The sequence below is a fragment of the Saccharomyces eubayanus genome, chromosome V, assembly GCF_001298625.1.
Source record: "Saccharomyces eubayanus strain FM1318 chromosome V, whole genome shotgun sequence".
Classification (NCBI taxonomy): Eukaryota; Fungi; Ascomycota; class Saccharomycetes; order Saccharomycetales; family Saccharomycetaceae; genus Saccharomyces; species Saccharomyces eubayanus.
This window is the reverse complement of record NC_030980.1, coordinates 26,192-47,550: the sequence shown is the minus strand read 5'-3', so window position 1 is coordinate 47,550 and position 21,359 is coordinate 26,192. Positions and strand designations below refer to the sequence as shown.

Below are 21,359 nucleotides of genomic sequence, written 5' to 3'. Positions count from 1 at the left end.
GGAAAAACTTTTTGATACATTTGTTTTACGTCTTTTTCATATATATGGCTATATCAAACATAATGTATAATGATTTAGACAGACGATTTAACGTATTCTACGATTTCATTGCAGAATTGGTCTAACTTGGTTGGATCCTCACATTCTGCGTAAACTCTCACCGCATCTTCAGTACCACTGGCTCTGACAAAACTTCTACCCATTGGGTACTTAGCTATGACGGAGTCTATCTTAGTTTGCAACCCAGCAGGGTTTTGCAGCTTTCTTTCTTGATCAGTCGTTTGGAAAATCGATCTATCAGGAACAATGCACTTGACCAACTTGTTGGGTAAATCCGTATACTCTCTATCCCAGTCCGTTGGTGCCATTTGTAAAATGGACAAGGTGGCAAGGACCGCCAACATGTCCGATATAGCATCACCCACGGTCTGGTTAATCAGTTTAGCAAAACAGTTTAAAGTGTTTAAAGCCAACAAATTACCTTGTGACTTGGACAACTGGGACTCGATGGTTTGATGAAACTTCTCGCTGAAAATGATCGTACCATGTCCATTAGCCTCGAAATAAATACCGATATCATACTGAGTTGCAGCCTCGTGATGCAGATGCTTGACGCCTGTCTTGGTACACGACACGGGACAATGTAGCGCGTCTTCGATGTAGGTGGTGGAGCTCCCGTTCGCGTATGCGGTTTGCACCACGCCAATCTTCAGAGAATCTGTCAAATTGGCCAGTTCCAGTTGTTGGGACAAGAATTTCGCAAACAACGTGGATATCTTGTCACCGTCCAACAGATGGAACTTTGATTCAGGGTCGACATAATAAAACACGACCCTGTCAGCGTCACCGTCGAAGGAGCAATACAGCGAGTCAGGGGATGATGGAGAAAGACCCTTGGGCAATCTCTGGTTGGTCTTTACATAATCTGCACCGCACTCGAAATTCAGCAATTTTGGAACATCGGATTTGTCATTGACAATTTCGATTTCGTCCGATGGCACAGCCCAGTCTTTGGAGGCCAGCAGTTTCTTCAATTGTGGGCCACCAATACCATTGGCCGTGTCAACAAACAGTTTGGGGACAGAGAGCCTTTTCTCGATTTGGTACGTGGTGAAGAGCTCGTTGAAGGCTTCGACGAAGAACGAATAGTAGTCTTGTTCCGTGGCCACTGTCGCATGGCCGTCCTCGCGCTGGCGTCTGTTGGACAAGTTGGTAACATAGTGCAACTGGGGCGTGGTGACACAGCCCAGGTCCACGACCTGCGCGTGGAAGACGCTGGCCATGGTGGACGTCAAGCAACGCAGCAAAAAGGGACTGCTTTCCCTGGAGTCCCTGCCGACCACGACGTGCGGCGCGACGGCACTAGTATCCAAATCGATCTTCTCGTGCTCGACCAATTTGACCAACTCGGCGTAGAACTCGTCAAAAGTGGTAGCGAACGAGGCGGCATTGGCCAACTGCATAGCATACGGCTCCCAAGCGGCCAGCAGCATCGATCCGTCCGGTTCCACGATCTTGACCCCGTTGTCCTGGTACGGGTTGTGCGATGCCGTGATCATGACCCCCACGTATTGGCCCTGGAGCTTCAGCGACCTGAGCACGGCCAAGATGCCCGTGGTGAACATCACCGTGTCCAGATCCTTGGCCAGGGTCCGGAACCCGGCCGTGCCGTAGCTGTACTGCAGGTTCTTGGTGCAGCACGTGTCCTCATAGAGTTTGCGCAATTGGTCGTAATCGATCTTCATCTCAAAGCGCTGCGAATTGTGCCCTGATTCCTTGCACTTTGGTCTCACTGCTGAAATCATACGCACCTATGAGTTTTTTGTTCCTTTAGCTGGTATTTTTTTCTGCGGCGACGCAAATGTCGAGAAAAGATATAAATAGAGTAAGAGCCACGCATTACACGAAACGGCCTGGCGGAAGCCAAATAACCCTAGTCAGCCGACAGATTTCCTCCAGTTTACCAGAACCTCGACCCAGACTAGTGTTCTTATATAGTTACACCCCCCCCAAACTGCAAGATCCCAAACTACCAGAAACAACTTGGCGAAGCAATTGTGATAGCACTACTGATTTCGTATGTCTATATAGCATATCATCGCAGCGGCGACTCTCAAACATCCTTCCAAAAAAACAAGCAAACTGGAGCACTGTAGTCAACACGATGCCCTGAACACCCAATAGGGCACCGTTATACTCTTCACTTGAGCCATACCCTGCCCCAGCGTTCATACACACACCACACACCACACACCCCATCCGGCAAGTAGTACACGTAGATCATGTGCCAGAGGGTGCGAGTCTTTCTGCCACAGTTCTGCTGTGCTACGTAATGCGGTTTGCGCCCTTTATCGAGAACCGAAAAAGAAAAAGATGCAGAGATAAGATAGATAGAGAGAAAGAGAGGAGGAACAGGGGGTGAGAGGAAAGGAGACGCGAGGAGAAGAGGTAAGAAAGACTCATCGACCGTTGATAAGAGTACCCACATGGCGCCACCAACCACAATTCGCGGCAGAGACCAGGCGCTGGCTCCACTGGCCACACCCGACTCCCACACTCACTGCCACCTGAAAGAGCTCGTGCAGTGGGAGTGCCAGTTCAAGGGAGCAGACTACATCTGCTCGCCCTTCAAACGGCTCTTTGAGCATTGCACGGCACCCGGTAAAGCGGCCACCAACTACGAGGTCACCGATACATACACCAACAGCTAGACCTCATCGTATATACATATCTAGTACAATAACACGAATTTTAGAATTTTTGCCAAGACTTTTTTGAACTGCACCCGGCAGGTTAGGGCTGTGCCTTCCGCGCGCCCGCGCCCGGGGCCCCGGGCCAGGGGAAAGTTAGGCCTTTTGGATGCGCGCCGCACGCGGCGCGCTCCGGGAGGCCATCGGGAAGGGCTTAGCGCCCTCCCGGGCCAGGGCACGTTTCCGAAAAGCCAGGGCACGCGCCGGGTGATCGCACCCGGGGTGGCTTATCGCGATAGGGCTGGCAGCGTGGCGGGGGCAAATACACCCGCGATAAAGCGCGCGATGGATATAAAAGGGGGCCGACGTTTCGTCCCGCCATTGTGAGAGTTCTTCCCTGTAGACTTAGAAGGCCAATTAGCTTCATCGCCAATAAAACAACACACTTCACCACGTCAACGACTAAGGATGAAGTTAGAAAACACTCTATTTACTCTCGGTGCCCTAGGAGGCATCTCCGCTGCTCTGGTTATCCCCAATCTTGAGGATACCGCCGACCATCGCGAGCTGATGGGCAAGGAGGAACACGATAGCCCCAGACACGCTGAGTTTGCCGACGGCAACGACAGACATGACGAAAAACCTCCACACAAGAAGGGCCGCAAGGAGAGAAAGAACGCGGAATCTATCGAGGACAGCTCCGACGACGAGGACAAGCCCCACCGCAAGGGCGGCTGCCACGGTAAGAAGGACAAGAAAGACAAGAAAGACAAGAAAGCCAAGGACAAGAAACACCACGGCAAGAAACTTGCAAAGGGTGAGAAACACCACGGCAAGGAGCACCACAGCAGGCTGGCTCCCTTGGTGTCCGCTGAGCAGTTCAACCCGGACGCCATCTCCAAGATCATTCCTAACCGCTACATTATCGTCTTCAAAAAGGACGTTTCTTCGGAACAGGCCGCTTTCCACAGGGAAACCGTCCACCAAGCGCAATTGCAATCCGTAGAGAACTTGGCCGCCGAGGATGCCTTTTTCATGTCCACTAGAGACTCCGCCTTGTCCACCTCCGAGACCGGCGGGATCCAGGACTCCTTCAACATCGACAGCCTGTTTTCCGGCTACATCGGCTACTTCACCCAGGAAATTGTCGACTTGATCCGTCAAAACCCTCTGGTCGACTTTGTTGAAAAGGACTCCGTCGTAGAAGCCACCGACTTCGACACTCAAAACAGCGCCCCTTGGGGGCTGGCCCGTGTTTCCCACAGGGAGCGCCTGAACCTTGGTTCTTTCAACAAGTACCTCTACGACGACGACGCCGGTCGCGGCGTCACCTCCTACGTCATTGACACCGGTGTCAATGTCAACCACAAGGACTTCGAAAAGAGAGCCATTTGGGGGAAGACCATCCCACTCAACGACGAAGACCTTGACGGCAACGGGCACGGTACCCATTGTGCCGGTACCATCGCCTCCAAGCACTACGGTGTCGCCAAGAACGCCAACGTTGTCGCCGTCAAAGTTCTGAGATCAAACGGGTCCGGTACCATGTCCGATGTCCTTAAGGGTGTCGAATACGCTGCCAAGGCTCATCAAAAGCAAGCCGAGGAAAAGAAGAAGGGCTTCAAGGGCTCCACCGCCAACATGTCGCTTGGTGGTGGTAAGTCCCCCGCTTTGGACCTGGCCGTCAACGCCGCAGTCGAAGCCGGTATCCACTTCGCCGTCGCCGCCGGTAACGAAAACCAAGACGCCTGTAACACCTCTCCAGCCTCTGCTGACAAGGCCATCACCGTCGGTGCCTCCACTCTGAGCGACGACAGAGCCTACTTCTCCAACTGGGGTAAGTGTGTCGACGTTTTCGCCCCCGGTTTGAACATTTTGTCCACATACATCGGCAGTGACGAGGCCACCGCTACTTTGTCAGGTACCTCCATGGCCTCTCCTCACGTTGCTGGTCTGTTGACATACTTCTTGTCGTTGCAACCAGGTTCCGACAGTGAGTTCTTCGAATCGGGCCAGAAATCTTTGACCCCTCAACAATTGAAGAAGAAGTTGATCCATTACAGTACCAAGGACATCTTGTTCGACATCCCCGATGACACTCCAAACGCTTTGATCTACAACGGTGGTGGCCAAGACTTGTCCGCCTTCTGGAACGACACCAAAAAGTCTCACTCGTCTTCCGGTTTCAAACAAGAATTGAACATGGACGAGTTCATCGGTTCAAAGACTGATTTGATCTTTGACCAAGTAAGAGATGTTCTTGATAAATTGAATATCATTTAATCGTATGATACCCAAAATTTTCATTTTCTTTTCATGGCCCCCTCAAATTTCTGGTCGGAGTTTTTTATTTTCACTGTCTTGTGTCCACGTCCACACACTTTATATCCACTTTTTAATTTAGATTTCTGTCTTTTTTTCTTTCCAGAGCTAGTCTCAACCATTCACGAAATTTATATATCCATATGTTACTCTATTAAATATTTGCGTTTTTAATAAAATAATTACAAACTGTCAACTTTACCAGATCAACCGCATGCGGCGGCTTTGCCCCATTGTGTGCTTATTATTATCTCCTTTGACTATGCGCATCCCATGCACATAGTACTTACTACCCGTTTCGCGTTCGTCAATAGTGACAGATGTCTTAAGGAACGCGAAATAAACAAACAAACAAACAAACAAACAAAAACACAACTACCACATCATCTACAGAGTTGCTTTGTGACTGGCTCCTCAATCGTGGCAATAGTGTCTTGTATGGACGCAAAGCAGAAAGAAGAAGCATTTTTAAAAGAGAAACTACAACAATAATAAACAAATCAGGCGGAAAAAATTACACCTAAAAGAATTTCTTTGATGCCAGCGGAAAATCAAAATACTATTCAAGAGAGGAGCTCCAATAACATCAGTAACAACGTTAATACTCAGATTGGATGCCATGGTGTTCCTAATGAAGAGTTGAACATCACGGTGGCAGTGAGGTGCAGGGGAAGAAATGAAAGGGAAATTGGTATGAAAAGCTCCGTAGTGGTGAATGTCCCCGATATCACGGGTTCCGAAGAAGTTTCCATCAATACTACGGGGGACACAGGCATTACAGCTCAAATGAACGCCAAGAGATATACAGTCGACAAAGTTTTTGGCCCCGGCGCTTCCCAAGATCTGATTTTCGATGAAGTGGCAGGCCCTTTATTCCAAGATTTCATCAAAGGTTACAATTGTACCGTATTAGTATACGGTATGACATCCACGGGTAAAACTTACACCATGACAGGTGACGAAAAACTATATAACGGTGAACTGAGCGATGCTGCGGGAATTATACCGAGAGTTCTTTTGAAGTTGTTTGACACGCTGGAGTTACAACAAAATGACTATGTGGTAAAATGCTCATTTATCGAACTGTACAATGAAGAATTAAAGGACCTACTAGATAACAACAGCAATAACTCCAGCAATAATGCTTTCGAAGGTCCTTTTATGAAAAAATTGAGGATTTTTGATTCAAGTACTGCCAATAACACCACCAGCAACAGCGCTAGCAGTTCCAGAAGTAATTCCAGAAATAGTTCTCCACGCTCATTGAATGATTTGACACCTAAAGCTGCTCTACTAAGGAAAAGATTAAGAACAAAATCACTGCCCAATACTATCAAGCAACAACATCAGCAACAACATCAGCAACAAACGATAAATTCTAGAAACAACTCCTCCTCTAATTCCGGTTCTACGAATAATAACATTCCTGGTAACACCAACACAAATAATAGCCAAAGAAGCTCGATGGCTCCAAATGACCAATCGAATGGCATATACATTCAAAATTTACAAGAGTTTCACATAACTAATGCCATGGAAGGTTTGAACCTATTGCAAAGAGGTTTGAAACATAGGCAGGTGGCTTCCACCAAAATGAATGACTTTTCGAGTAGATCGCATACCATTTTCACAATTACTTTGTATAAGAAGCACCAGGATGAATTATTCAGGATATCAAAAATGAATCTGGTGGATTTAGCAGGTTCAGAAAATATTAACCGATCTGGAGCACTGAACCAACGTGCCAAAGAAGCTGGTTCAATTAACCAAAGCCTGCTTACGCTGGGAAGAGTAATCAATGCACTTGCTGACAAAAGCGGTCATATCCCATTCCGTGAATCAAAATTGACACGTTTGCTCCAAGACTCACTTGGTGGTAATACAAAGACTGCATTAATCGCTACAATATCGCCCGCAAAGGTGACCTCCGAAGAAACTTGCAGTACACTGGAGTATGCATCAAAGGCTAAAAACATCAAGAACAAACCACAACTGGGTGCTTTCATAATGAAAGATATTCTAGTTAAAAACATTACTATGGAACTCGCTAAAATTAAGTCCGATCTTCTTTCTACGAAATCTAAAGAAGGAATATACATGAGCCAGGACCATTACAAGAATCTGAATAGTGATTTAGAAAGCTACAAAAATGAAGTACAAGAATGCAAAAGAGATATCGAAAGTCTATCATCCAAAAATTCATTGCTATTAAAAGATAAATTGAAGTCTAAAGACACAATTCAATCTCAAAATTCCCAAATGGAATCATTAAAGGTCACGATCAATCAATTAAAGGCCCAGCTAGATAAACAACATAAAACAGAACTAGAGATATCTGGCTTCAATAATAAACTACAGAAGCTAACTGAAATAATGCAATTAGCCCTACAAGATTATAAAAGAAGAGAACTCGACCTTAATAAGAAATTTGAAACGCACATTAGCAAAGAGATCAAAACTTTAAAAACAACTTTGTTTTCACAATTAAGTGGTATGGAACAGAAAAATATCTCCCAAGAAACTAATATCCAGCCTAATCTTGATATAATCAAAAATGAAGTTCTGACTTTAATGGAAACCATGCAAGAAAAGGCAGAGTTAATGTACAAAGACTGTGTGAAGAAAATCCTAAATGAGTCTCCAAAGTTTTTCAATGTCATCGTAGAAAAAATTGACATAATAAGGGTTGATTTTCAGAGATTTTATAATAATATAGCGGAGAATCTTTCTGACATAAGTGAAGAAAACAACAATCTAAAACAGTATTTGAAAAACCATTTCTTCAAAAATAATCACCAAGAACTACTAAATCATCATATAGACTCCACTTATGAAAATATCGAAAAGAAAACAAGTGAGTTCGTCGAAAATTTCAAAAATACTCTAAATGACCACCTAGAGGAAAATAAGAAATTAATAATGCAAAATCTAACGAACGCGACTAGTGCCGTTATTAATCAAGAGATGGATTTATTCGAACCAAAGAGAGTTAAGTGGGAAAATTCGTTCGATCTGATAAATAAGTGCGACTCCATGAATAACGAATTCTATAATAACATGGCCACCACATTATCTCAAATTAAAAGTACAGTTGACACATCGTCAAATTCAATGAATAAATCTATTTCTGTCATGAAAGGGCAAGTGGAAGAATCCGAGAATGCTGTATCTCTTCTAAAAAACAACAAGAAATTCAATGATCAATTTAAACAATTAGTTGACAAGCACACAATATTAAAGGACAATATCGAGAATTCAATCACGTCAACTCACTCTCATATAACAAATGTAGACGACATTTACGATACAATCGAAAACATAATGAAGAACTATGGTAATAAGGAAAACGCTGCCAAAAATGAGATGATCGATAACATCCTAAAGGAAATACCAAGCCTAAGTAAGAGAATACCGTTAAGACTCTCAAACACAAATGGGAATTCAGCGCAAAATATACTATCCCCAAAAAAACATGCAATTGATGACGAAAATCCATCTAACAAAATTACAGACGGAGAAGAAGCCAGGAAAATACTAAAGACAGAATAGCCGGCTCCTCTCTCGAGTTAAATATGTATTAGAAATCAAGGCCAGTACAAGTAAGCTGCGCAGAAAGCATCCGTTCACTTACCAAATTGCAAGACAGAAATGAAGCAGCCAATCACGTAAAATTCACTAAAAAAAGAAACCTCCAAAGAATTCTCGCAGAGCTACCTATATAGATATAGCAGGTTGTATGTATTCTTTGTTCACAGAAATAAGTTGTAATAGTAAAAAAAACAAACAAACGAAACAAACAGTTCAATGGACAATATTCCTATCTTTTATATTTTATTTATTCTTTAGCTATTGATCACCCTGAACTCTCCCATTTCGCTTAAATAGTTCTCCACTTCTTGTTTAGATTTGCCTAGTAAGACGCATATCTTATCAAAATTCTCAGCACWTCTTACTGAATTTTCAAGTATTTTTTTTTCCTCGTCACTGAGTTTGGGTATCTTATGTTTACCAGTTGCCAAAGAATTCGCTCTCTGCATATCAAATGAAACTTTTGATGGTCTTTCCGATTTCTGATTATTGGTTTGCGTCGTGCTTTTAGAACCAGTGACGGATAAGGAATGATTATAATCTGTTTTCTTGAGTAACTTATCCTCATTTGAAGATTCTTTTGTAGTAATAGGTGTCATTTCCTTTGTATCACGTGAGCCGACATGTAGCATTATAGGGAAGGAGTAGCATCTGTATATGATACTTCTTTCTAAGCCAAAAGTTATAAACCTTCTTATATCAATGTTGTTTTCTTTAAAAATTGTAAATTTCAACTCATACCACGATTTTAACGTTTGGCCCTGCGAGAGAGATCTATACAGGTCAAACAAGCACGATCTTGTCGGTAAAAATTGATTTCGGTTGTTGATACCATGCATGTTTGTGCTCGAGCAAGAAGTCTGTGAATGCCTCCAATCTTTAGAAACTGATGAAAAGGAGGAATTCAAAGACGAATTTTGAGAAACTTTACTGATCGAACTAAATGAGGTAGTTCGGGAGTTCACGTTTGAAGGTACACTAGAGGACTTAGATTTCCTTCGCACAGAAAATGACGTTAAATCTTGATCAACGGAGTCAAAATTCTTGTTCAAGGGTAGATTTGATAGTTTAGAAATTTCCGGAAACGTGACATAGGACTGACAGTCAGTGGCCATTAATGGATCGGTTAAAAAATTTCTAATCAATGAAGAAGGGGCGTATATGTTGGAAAACTGGAAAATATCTGACAATGTGACACATTTATAGTATATGAGATGCCGTATACATTCGATTACCAGACTTGGATCACTGTGACTGAGTTTTGAGATTTTCGCAATGCTGTTTAGACCATCGATATATGGGACTATGCCCATCATGGTTGGATCCCAGTTAACATCGATGATTTTCTTCAAGTTTACAGACGACAGGGGCACGTCTTCCAATGAAACACAGGTTGTAGGCGGTCTCAATAGAGGGAAAATCTTTATGTCTACTGCATTACCATCGTCTATTGGTATGAGGCATTCGGAGTAGTTATTTAGGTCCTGAAAGATTCTCATCAACAAATCTTGTATGGAAAATGTGGACTCCGGAAGTCCCAAATCTTTGATTATGTCATTGTACTTTTCGCCATTGAACCTGTTACCTCTTAGATCCTTCGCGTCCTTGTCAGAGGTGGGATGCGTTGGTGTAGTGTTGCTGCCAGGGTTCGACGTCGCCGGAGGACCAGCTGTAGAGGGCGTTAATGAGGAGTTTTCCATTGCCTTTAAGTCGAAAAAAACAGGATCTCTTTCTGACTTGGACAGCAATTGATTCTGCTCTTCCAGGACCTTGAACATTTTGCCCAGTCTAGTGATAGCTGGCTCGTATGGAGACGTCTCACAATCATATGGGAACACAAATACAAAGTTAAAACTGAAAAAATTCCTAGCGTATATCGGGGAGTTGATGGTCACGGGATAGCATACGATCCTATACGTACCGTACTTGAAAGTGATCAGCTTGTGGCATAGTATCGGCTTCGGTATGATGTAATTTTTGATTGTGTTGAAATTGATACCATGACTTTTCAGGTTATTTGGGGGAAACTCGTACTTGATCTTAGACCCTTCTGTGGGATGGAACACAGAGTAGAATATGGTATGGATGGGCACAAACCCTTGGAAGTAGCTCTGCATTTACTGGCCCTACCCTAACTTGAAACTCTTTTCGCTTTCTGATGAAAGAAAAGCACACCAACCTAGCATGGTTTTCATTTTTTATCACTTATCAATCATCTTCGGACACACAACAACAATCAATACATGGCCCATTTTTGAATACCACACACATACACACAATTTCAAGATATCGCAGTTTCTGTGGCATTTAAACGAAACATTCAAGAACAGTTACATCCTTTGTTTTTAAACAAATTTCTACATAGATATACCTACAAGCTAAATAACCTTGTTCTTGGTGAGCTTCTTGAAGGAAGAACAGTAAACTGAAAAAATAAATAATTACCGCAAAAAAAGAAACAACTAGTGAGTGTCCTCAGACGGTTCACACGTTGCTGTAGTATTTCCCTGAAGATACAATTGATCAAGGTAACATTCATCACCTTAATAGACTTACTTCAGAGCCACGATCTCAAAAATAATGCAAAATCGTAACCCTAAAGGGCTGAAATTGTAAAGAGGGCAAGAATTAAAAACATCTAGGGTGTACACCTTTATGTAGGCTGACCTATGTGTTACCCTTCAACACAAAAAGAGGGCATATTTGTCACTTTGCCGGGTGAGTCATACGGCTTTTTTTTTTTATTTCTTTTTTTGCACTTTCTTTTTATCAGTTTAGAGCGAATTCGAGGAGAGAGATAAGGTCAAGATAAGTAGATAAGGCTACGATAGGTGATAAGATAAAAGTAAAAAACAAATAGAAAAAAGTGCTATTCGGGCAAGGCAATACGACGTCAACTATTCCCATTTTGCAACACTCTCGATCTGTTAATTTCTTTTTGCGCATATATACAAGGAAGAAAATATTATTTTCATTGTAGTTCCAACTAGAAATAATTTTTCACCCATTGCAAATCAAAAGTCCAAGTCAAAAATTTTTACATTCAAACACAAATTGGTCATGACGAAGCCTAAACAGGAGACTGAAATAGAAGAGAAACACATGTACACTGAGCCGGCCTCAACGTTCTTTCATGACGTAGAAGCTTCTCAAACAAATCACAGACGTGGATCATTATCGCTGAAAGATGAGAAGAGTAAGGAGATGTACCCATTGCGCTCCTTTCCCACTAGAGTCAATGGCCAGGATACCTTCTCTATGGAGGATGATATCCAGGACGAGGACGAAGGCGAAGTGCAGAACGCTGAAGTGAAAAGAGAACTTAAACAAAGACACATTGGTATGATTGCCCTCGGTGGTACCATCGGTACTGGTCTGTTCATCGGTCTATCCACTCCTCTAATGAACGCCGGCCCCGTGGGCTCTCTGATATCTTATTTATTCATGGGTTCGTTGGCTTATTCTGTCACACAATCACTGGGTGAAATGGCTACCTTCATTCCAGTCACATCCTCTTTCACAGTCTTTTCGCAAAGATTTCTGTCGCCTGCATTTGGTGCAGCCAACGGTTACATGTATTGGTTTTCTTGGGCGATCACGTTTGCCCTGGAGCTTAGTGTGGTTGGCCAAGTCATTCAATTCTGGACGTACGCTGTCCCATTGGCAGCATGGATTAGTATTTTCTGGGTAGTTATCACTGCAATGAACATGTTCCCCGTTAAATATTACGGTGAATTTGAATTCTGGGTTGCCTCTATCAAAGTCATAGCCATTATCGGGTTTTTAATCTACTGTTTTTGCATGGTCTGCGGTGCAGGTGTCACCGGCCCAGTCGGGTTCCGTTACTGGAGACACCCAGGTGCATGGGGCCCAGGTATTATCTCCAAGAATAAGAACGAAGCAAGGTTCCTGGGCTGGGTTTCCTCTTTGATTAATGCCGCGTTCACATTCCAAGGTACTGAATTAGTTGGTATCACTGCTGGTGAAGCCGCCAACCCAAGAAAATCTGTTCCTAGAGCCATCAAGAAGGTTGTTTTCCGTATCTTGACCTTTTACGTTGGATCCCTGTTATTCATTGGTCTTTTGGTACCATACAATGATCCTAAATTAACCTCAGCCACTTCTTATGTCTCTACTTCTCCATTTATCATTGCCATTGAAAACTCAGGTACAAAAGTATTGCCCCATATATTCAATGCTGTTATCTTAACCACCATCATTTCTGCAGCAAATTCAAATATTTATGTTGGTTCTCGTGTCTTATTTGGTTTAGCCAAAAACAAGTTGGCCCCAAAGTTTTTTTCAAGGACTACTAAAGGTGGTGTCCCATATATTGCGGTTTTCGCCACTTCCATATTTGGTGCTTTAGCTTACATGGAAACTTCGACCGGTGGTGGAAAAGTATTCGAATGGTTATTAAATATCACTGGTGTCGCTGGATTCTTCGCTTGGTTATTTATCTCGATATCACATATCAGATTCATGCAAGCTTTGAAATACCGTGGCATTTCTCGTGATGAATTGCCATTCAAAGCCAAACTAATGCCTGGACTAGCATATTATGCTACTTTTTTCATGATAATCATTATCATCATCCAAGGTTTCACCGCTTTCACACCAACATTCAACGGTATTAATTTCCTTGCCGCGTATATCTCTGTTTTCCTTTTCTTGGCAATTTGGATTTTATTTGAACTGATATTCAGATGCAGATTTTTCTGGAGAATTGAAGACGTGGATATCGATTCCGACAGAAGGGACATTGAAGCCATTGTATGGGAAGATCATGAGCCAAAGACACTTTGGGACAAATTTTGGAATGTTGTAGGATAAACATGACCTTTATTACCTTTGATCACATTCCCACCCAAACTCGCATTCACAACTTCAAACTCATACACAAAATAATCAACGAGCTCTTCAAGTCTCAATATATACATACACTAATGCACAGTAACGATATTACCCACTAAATTTAAAAAAAGAAAGAAGACTCAAACAGACTTTAACTAAGCCTTCAAAAATGTATATTTTTTTCATTCTAGCTAATGATGTATAATTAAAAGATAATTTTTATTTATTTTTCGCTACTGTTTGTCACCCGAACCTTATACTGACCGAATGTCATTTTTACGATAAGTAAATAGTAAAAAAAATGCCCCAAACGCCAAAAGTGATATACGTAATACGGATTAAGCAATTAGAGTATATATCTAAGTGATATTCAGTAAATATATATGTTCCGATAATGAATGAATTGGGCGAGTACAGTAAACTAGAAAGCAAGGAGCTTAGAACGGAGTTTGAATTGACAGACTTCCCTTTTCCTGGCATAACTGACAACGACTCGGATGACGGGAGTCAAGGAAAGGACTCCCCAAATATCATCTACCCTATTACTTCTGATACGGATGATCAGTTAGTCAATAGTGTGCTTCGGGAAAATGATAGAAAATCTAGCATGAGAATGGCTTTTATGAATTTAGCCAATTCCATCCTGGGCGCTGGAATAATTACTCAGCCGTTTGCGATCAAAAATGCTGGTATAATTGGCGGGCTGATATCATACATAGCACTCGGGTTTATTGTCGATTGGACATTGAGGCTTATTGTCATTAATTTAACTCTTGCTGGCAAGAGAACATATCAGGGTACAGTCGAATATGTTATGGGTAAAAAAGGAAAATTACTAATCCTTTTCACAAATGGACTATTTGCCTTCGGCGGGTGTATTGGTTATTGCATTATCATTGGGGATACCATACCCCACGTTCTTAGAGCCATGTTTAGTCAGAACGATGGCGAAGTACATTTCTGGCTTAGAAGGAACGTTATCATAATCATGGTTACTATCTTCATTTCCTTTCCGTTATCTTTGAAAAGAAATATAGAGGCCCTATCAAAGGCATCTTTTTTGGCCGTCATTAGTATGATCGTGATTGTTCTCACAGTCGTTATCAGGGGTCCTATGCTACCATACGATTGGAAAGGTCATACCCTTAAACTATCAGACATTTTCATAAAAAAAACCATCTTCAGAAGTCTGTCTGTCATTTCCTTTGCGTTGGTTTGCCACCACAACACAAGTTTTATTTTCTTTTCCATGAGGAATAGAAGCGTAGCAAAGTTTACCAAATTGACACATATTAGTATAATTATTTCGGTAATATGCTGCGGCTTAATGGGTTATTCAGGATTTGCTGCTTTTAAGGAGAAAACAAAGGGCAATGTTTTGAATAGTTTCCCGGGAACAGATGCAGCTATCAACATAGCTAGACTATGCTTTGGGTTTAACATGTTAACCACTTTTCCGATGGAAATCTTTGTTTTACGAGATGTTGTTGGCAATTTGTTACATGAATGTCACCTTATTAAAAATTATGACGAGCACACTCAATTATCAGGCAAGCAGCACACAATAATAACTTCGATACTGGTCTTTATTACCATGGGCATATCATTAACTACCTGTAACTTGGGTGCGTTATTTGAACTAATCGGAGCTACTACGGCATCCACAATGGCTTACATTTTACCGCCATATACAAACCTATTGCTAACGAGTAAAAAGAAAAATTGGAAGGCGAAACTTCCATACTACTTTTGCATTTGTTTTGGTTTTATGATTATGATTGTCAGCAGCACTCAAACTATTTTAGATGCTGTCAATAGCCCCAATGGGCAGCACTGTCAGATATAGGATTTTTATTTTTAGGTTTAGTAACACTTGGTGCTTTACCAAATCGTAAGTGTCTATTGTTATCAAAATTTTGTAGTTATTCACTTTGTGATAGTATGTACAACAATTTTTCAGGGGTTTTCAGGTTTTTCCTTCTTAGATTCTTGATTAGTTTGCAAAGCAACAGCTGAAACGCCAAGTCGAACAATATCCTGTGCTCCTAGTTATGTATTAATTTACAAGCCATAAAAATAATGATACTTAATATTTAATTTGTAAGAAAACTAATTTTCTTTCACTTTACTTGTGAACTGGGCCAAAAATCTAGTTTTTAGGGAAGTCTCTTCCTTTTCCTCAATTTCATTATTGTCTTTGCTCTCCAAGAAATCGTTGCCTTCAAGCGCAATAGTATCTGTTAATTTGTGATTTCTCAACATGAATCCACAGCCTAATAAGGGGAAACAGAATGCCAAACCTATGATACATAAGATCTTTTGAACATAACGATAAGACATGACCAAAGCAATTCTTTCTGGTGTACCCCATGTGTAAGTGGTAATAAATTCGAAAGGCGAGCCGTACGCTGTTGCAGCCAACGTGGGATCAGCAATTCTCTTTGAGATTTCCTTTGGTAAAATATTGGTCCAGACAGCACCGCTAACAGAACTGCCGAATGCAGAACCAATATTATAGGTAGCCAAGTACAATGAAGTTACTACCGCCATTCTCGCGTGAGTTCCAGCAGAAGCTTGAATGGAAGCCTGTGTCACATAGGTAAATGAACCTGCACCAAAACCTAATAGGCATAAAGAACCAATTATACCTGAATGTGCGCCTGAGTCACCGCGGTAATGGACCAAAAGACCGAATGAAACAATCCAACAAGAAATACCGAATATGATGAAGGGTTTAGTTCTTCTCACCTTAATTAATATAATTCCAAGGATTGTACCAACAATAACAGAAACAAATGAGTACAAGGAGGTGATTCTCGTGGCTGACTTGACGGATTCATGAACAGAGACGATTAGCACAGTATACATATAGTCACCTTGCATGTACCAATTGAAATTAATGAAGAAAGCAATAAACAAGGCAAAGAAAACCCCTCTGTCTTTAATTAAATCCCATGGTGTTAATGGATGCCTTGAATAATTAATTTCCCATAACATATATAGTGGTAACGTCACTACCCAACCGATGACTTCAGGTACAATAATGTGAGCAGCTTTCCATTCTTCATTTAAGCCACCGGCTAAGGTAAATGGAACCAACACACATCCGAAGAATGCAGTCACTAGCAAAAGGCCAATTAAGTCCAATTTCCAGAAAACTATGTCAACGCAGAAGGACTTCCAGTCTAGTTTATTCAAGGTTTCAAATTCGGGTCTCAATTTATCTTTTGCATGTTTTCTTGCCAAATATCTCATGTGCAACATACAGAGACCCAATGGAATACAAGTTAAAGGCAAAATGAAAGCCCACATACCGATACCCCATTTCCAGTTACTGCCTATAGCGCTTGTTACGTCCCCACTGATCCAGGTGTTAATGATAAATGGCAAAGCGGGAACAAATAAAGCTAGCAATCTCCAGTTCAAATTGGAAAAATCTGAGGCAATAACCTCCAGAATCAAAATGACACCGGTAAGACCCAATTGGTAAAAGCAGCCACCAACAGCGAATCTAGTGATCGTCACTGCTTGTGATTCAATGATCGTCCCCACAATATAAAAGATGACACTGATAATCAGTATGGAGAATCTGCCAAAAATATCAGATAGTCTTGCAAAAAAGATTTGACCTACCGCAGCAATAACAGTTTTAATACAATTGACAGTTGACAATAGGGAGTGCTTAGAGTACGAAGAAGTAGCATACGCCTGGAAAGTGTAACGGACACTACCATCTAACCCGTAAGCATAGGCAATAAGGAAAAGTGAGAAGAACAAGCCGACACGGTATAGAGGACGGCTGTACTGTTCTGCGTAAATTTCAATGTTGCGCACACCCGGGTCGATCAATTCAATGTAAGAGGGGGCTGGGGAAGATGTAGTCAACGCAGGGCCAACGGCAGTAGTCGTACCAGCTTCCTTTTCCAGAACTTCAGGAACAGCAACGTCTGTGAATTCTTCGGAAAGTACTTTATTGACAGTAGCTGGGTCCATTATGAAATAGTTTCGTTCGCAATTCTATTTCTTTTCCCGCTGAAAATTACCAGTAGCACAACTCATCGAAAAAAATCAACGCTAGTTATTGTTTATATAGTACCTGTTTGCTCCAATGAGTTGTCCGGGGATATTCAAGAACTATTCAAAGAAATAATGATCATCGAGTGGCTTACCAGACTGCACCCTGAAATGCGTACAGAACAACTTACCAAGAAAACGATCTACGTCCGATTCTTCAAGAGAACGAACGATTCTCCAAATGCACCTGGATTAAGCTCCTGTCATTTTGTGCGAAGAGCCGCACGTCACAACGGCGATAAACCGGAATAACAAACTACGAAAGATTGAAAAGCTTTTCAAAGAAGGCGCAGTAGTACCCTTATAGAAGCTATTGTTTTCGTTATATACAGTAGTCTATATCAATTCAGTGTCCTACTCTCTTGTAGACGACTTTTTCCGTCTTGTAAGCTACTTTGGTGTACAACAATTGGGCGCGGTGGTTGAAGTGGTCCGTCACCCAGTATACTGAAGGCGTACCGAGCTCATCCGCATGCTTATATACAAACTCTATAAGCTTTCTCCCTACACCTTTGATTCTGGCGTTCTCGGTGACATATAAGTCATTCATGTAGATAACCTCCTCAACTTGCCACGCGGTCAAGTGGCTCAAGTAATGTGTGAAACCAATGGTATTGCCAGTCTCGGTGTCGATGGCAATTGCCCCCCAAAGTTTGACTCGGGGGTCCAAGAACCTTGCGAAAGTAGTCTTGGCTATCTCCAAAGGCATAACGATTTTTTGGAAACCTTGATACTCTACCCACAGTTTGTTCCAATCTTCTTCGTCTCTTGGCTCAATGGCCCTAACTACGATTCGGTCATTCGTCATCTTTTCAGATTCTTTACTTGCCATGCTGACCTTCTCTGTGCCAATATCTGTTCCCGAGTCCAAGCAAAAATTGGCTTGAAGGTCTTTAAAATTTGTAGCACTTACATCTTCAAGTCCTTTTTTAAATGTGTGGCGCCACCAAAGTAAAACCGTCCGCGCAATTACACGCTCGATGACGATTTAATAACCGGATTGGGAAATAGAAGGCTCAAATAGTCAGTGAAGAAGGGTCCTCCGCAGGCCGATCAATCTGCCCTCCGAGTTTGTAGAAGAACTGCGTCAATGTAACCTGTCAGCTTGGAAAAACTATTGTACTGGAAGGGGAAACTCTTTTGTACGTGTGCCATAACATCAGAACGCATGACTAGTCTCCGGATCTCGAGATATCTCGGTAAGGTTTTCCTCCACCGTGTGGTAATGTAGGCTCATCAACGCTAGGACTCAGAAAATCGTTCAAGTGCCTTTCATGACTAGGTCATTACTGGCTTTTGCTGAAAGTACAGCACCATGCAAGCTTCGTCCACGAGTTCACGTTGAACAACTCAACAGTCCGCGGCTTGATCACTCTTGCTCATCAATCGTTCTTGAGATTGTCATTATATGTACAACGGCTCTGTTGCAACACCATGCGATGAATAGCCTACTCTTTCTTTCGTAAGAAAGAAGCGCTATTTCCCTTTATGGTCTAAAGTAGTTTTTATGAACCTATCGCAAGGAAACTGCTTATTCTAGATTCGTTTGAAAGACAACGCTTAGTCGTATCTCCTGTTGCTAATAAGTAGATTTTACAACCAGATAACCACCAACAAATCTAACAACTTGCGCTGATGAAGGGCATCCACAGATCACTAATCAATATGTCGAAGTTAATAGGCATGTTGACAGTGGTCTGACCAAATAAAGGAAGGGACCCGTCCCAGACAATGAAACCGCTGAAAAAAGGTACCATTGCCATGTTGAATAGCGGTAAAAAGTATATAGGAAGACGTCGTCACTAAGTGCTCGAACAACATGAGGCTGAAGTGTGATGAAAGGATCATATATGGTTGAAGTAGCCATATTTGGTGACATATGTACGAGCTCAGTTCAGAGAATGGAGAACACTTTTAGGACTATTTTAATAGGCAGCACTCGTTTCTGGATACGTGAAAAATCACTGTCCTCTTTCGGCGTTGTATTCTGCTTTTCATTGTGAATGTAGTTTGACTTTCATAGGCAAAATACTATCACCGTCCCATTAATTGAGCTGTAGCCAATACATGTATGTGAAGTTGTCACGATTTCTGTTCGGAAGGTATTTATTTTGTTTAGTTTATAGTGAGATGTAAAATGAGATCATACTCCGAATATCGTAGAAAATTCAGTAGTATTGTCTATCTCGAAGAATATGTCTAAAATTTGGGCTTTTTAAAGGTTCATAAGATTGGTTTATCATGAGTAAGATCAAGAATATTGCAGCTATAGTATTAAAGCTTTCATATAGTAAAATGGTTCGTCTGATAGAGATATGTCAAAGCAACATATCACTGAAATGACTAACAGTACGTTAAAGGGCCACTAAGTTATCTGTTCCGCCATTATGATAGAGTAGAAGGTATTAGGTTGTTAGCGCCAAGGTATTGGAGCCCTATGGCAAAAACAAGACACCAAGTGTGTTATTTCCAATAATACAATCCCCGTTTGATAACTGAAGCTATATATGCGCCTTCAATGGGTATAGAACAAATGTACCAATAGTAAAAAACTGGCATAATGACATTATTATTTCTGACTCACCTTCTCCTTCCTAATATATAACATCCTGATTAGCCTCCAAAGTCTGTGCGGAACTAAGATGTGAATAACTAATCTTGCATAGAGCTGGCTCAGCGGTGCAGTTTAAGAAACTTTTCGCATTTACTACGAATAGCCCCTAAGCATTGGCGATTCAAATAAATATATCTAATGCGGACATAGTAAAAAAGTATTACATAAGAAAGTGACCGGACTTTAGTTTGATTACATGCAGGTCCTGAAATATTTGGTTCTTTTGATTAACGTATTCTTTCCCCCTTGAATTTTGCTCTTCGGCCCCCAAAGACTTTTTCTTCTACAGAAATCATCGTAAATTATCTTTTCCGTGGCTAATAGTTGCAAAAACTAAATTCTATCACTAAAAGTTATGTAGCCAGCTAGCATTCCCCCCCGTTGAACTGCTCAGCCAATCAACTACTTTTAACTTTAAGAACCATCAGGGGTGCATATCGGAGTTAAAACGCAAAAACAACAACGCAAAAAAGGGGTATAGCGGTGGGGCATGCGTCTACGTGGGGTGACAGAATGGCGGGGCCAGAACCGTGCCTGTACAGGAAAAAGGAGGCACAAACTCAGGCACTATATTGCGTGGGGCGACTTGCATGCGCGCGATTTGTTAGAGAGGTATAATATCGGGTAGCATGTTGAGGATGACGTAAACGTTCGAGGATAATATTAGACAATCCTGAATTTTTCAACCAGGATCCCATAGAACCCAAATAATAGGAAAGCAACACCTCCTTACGACTGAAATTTTTTATCGTATCACCGGTGTGTGGAAGTCGCCACCCCCCCCCAGACGGGTGTCTCTTACAAAACATATAAAAAGAGAAGGTGAGATCAGCTTCTTCCAGGTTTAACTATACTTTCACTCAAGACCCCACAAACAGAAAAATGTCTAGCACACAATCATCTGTTGAAAGCAGTTCCGATATTCGGAATATTCCCGCTGTTGACGTTCATGTCGCAACGCCTGTAGAAAAAGAATGGTCTGATGACTTTGATAATGATGAAGTCCTTCACGGAGGGCAATTAGAACCACCAAAGAGAGGATTTTTGGGATACCTGACTATCTATTTACTTTGTATTCCTATCTCTTTTGGGGGGTTTTTACCTGGCTGGGATAGTGGTATTACTGCCGGTTTCATTAACATGGACAATTTTAAAATGAACTTCGGATCTTACAAGCACAGTACCGGAGAGTACTATTTGAGTAACGTGCGTATGGG

General features: G+C 41.8%; 9 protein-coding genes across 9 annotated transcripts; 5 read left to right on the top strand and 4 right to left on the bottom strand.

Annotated features, from left to right (window-relative positions):
* Nucleotides 1-74: 74 nt before the first annotated feature.
* Nucleotides 75-1,805, bottom strand: PCM1 (phosphoacetylglucosamine mutase PCM1; the record flags this gene model as incomplete). The annotated part of the gene is made up of 1 exon (XM_018364537.1): nt 75-1,805. The coding sequence occupies one exon, from the start codon at nt 1,803-1,805 to the stop codon at nt 75-77; it is 1,731 nt and encodes a 576-aa protein (XP_018222609.1).
* Nucleotides 1,806-2,486: 681 nt separating this feature from the next.
* Nucleotides 2,487-2,711, top strand: SOM1 (Som1p; the record flags this gene model as incomplete). Its single annotated transcript, XM_018364536.1, has 1 exon — nt 2,487-2,711. One exon carries the CDS (start codon nt 2,487-2,489, stop codon nt 2,709-2,711), a length of 225 nt encoding a protein of 74 aa, XP_018222608.1.
* Nucleotides 2,712-3,158: 447 nt separating this feature from the next.
* On the top strand, nt 3,159-4,973 carry PRB1 (proteinase B; the record flags this gene model as incomplete). Its single annotated transcript, XM_018364535.1, has 1 exon — nt 3,159-4,973. One exon carries the CDS (start codon nt 3,159-3,161, stop codon nt 4,971-4,973), a length of 1,815 nt encoding a protein of 604 aa, XP_018222607.1.
* Nucleotides 4,974-5,549: 576 nt separating this feature from the next.
* Nucleotides 5,550-8,561, top strand: CIN8 (kinesin motor protein CIN8; the record flags this gene model as incomplete). Its single annotated transcript, XM_018364534.1, has 1 exon — nt 5,550-8,561. One exon carries the CDS (start codon nt 5,550-5,552, stop codon nt 8,559-8,561), a length of 3,012 nt encoding a protein of 1,003 aa, XP_018222606.1.
* A 293-nt stretch (nt 8,562-8,854) lies between these two features.
* NPR2 (nitrogen permease regulating protein NPR2) lies at nt 8,855-10,717 on the bottom strand (the record flags this gene model as incomplete). Its single annotated transcript, XM_018364533.1, has 1 exon — nt 8,855-10,717. The coding sequence occupies one exon, from the start codon at nt 10,715-10,717 to the stop codon at nt 8,855-8,857; it is 1,863 nt and encodes a 620-aa protein (XP_018222605.1).
* Nucleotides 10,718-11,660: 943 nt separating this feature from the next.
* CAN1 (arginine permease CAN1) lies at nt 11,661-13,433 on the top strand (the record flags this gene model as incomplete). The annotated part of the gene is made up of 1 exon (XM_018364532.1): nt 11,661-13,433. The coding sequence occupies one exon, from the start codon at nt 11,661-11,663 to the stop codon at nt 13,431-13,433; it is 1,773 nt and encodes a 590-aa protein (XP_018222604.1).
* Nucleotides 13,434-13,848: 415 nt separating this feature from the next.
* Nucleotides 13,849-15,300, top strand: AVT2 (Avt2p; the record flags this gene model as incomplete). Its single annotated transcript, XM_018364531.1, has 1 exon — nt 13,849-15,300. The coding sequence occupies one exon, from the start codon at nt 13,849-13,851 to the stop codon at nt 15,298-15,300; it is 1,452 nt and encodes a 483-aa protein (XP_018222603.1).
* Nucleotides 15,301-15,563: 263 nt separating this feature from the next.
* SIT1 (siderophore transporter) lies at nt 15,564-17,447 on the bottom strand (the record flags this gene model as incomplete). The annotated part of the gene is made up of 1 exon (XM_018364530.1): nt 15,564-17,447. The coding sequence occupies one exon, from the start codon at nt 17,445-17,447 to the stop codon at nt 15,564-15,566; it is 1,884 nt and encodes a 627-aa protein (XP_018222602.1).
* Nucleotides 17,448-17,874: 427 nt separating this feature from the next.
* Nucleotides 17,875-18,360, bottom strand: HPA3 (D-amino-acid N-acetyltransferase; the record flags this gene model as incomplete). Its single annotated transcript, XM_018364529.1, has 1 exon — nt 17,875-18,360. The coding sequence occupies one exon, from the start codon at nt 18,358-18,360 to the stop codon at nt 17,875-17,877; it is 486 nt and encodes a 161-aa protein (XP_018222601.1).
* Nucleotides 18,361-21,359: the final 2,999 nt, after the last annotated feature.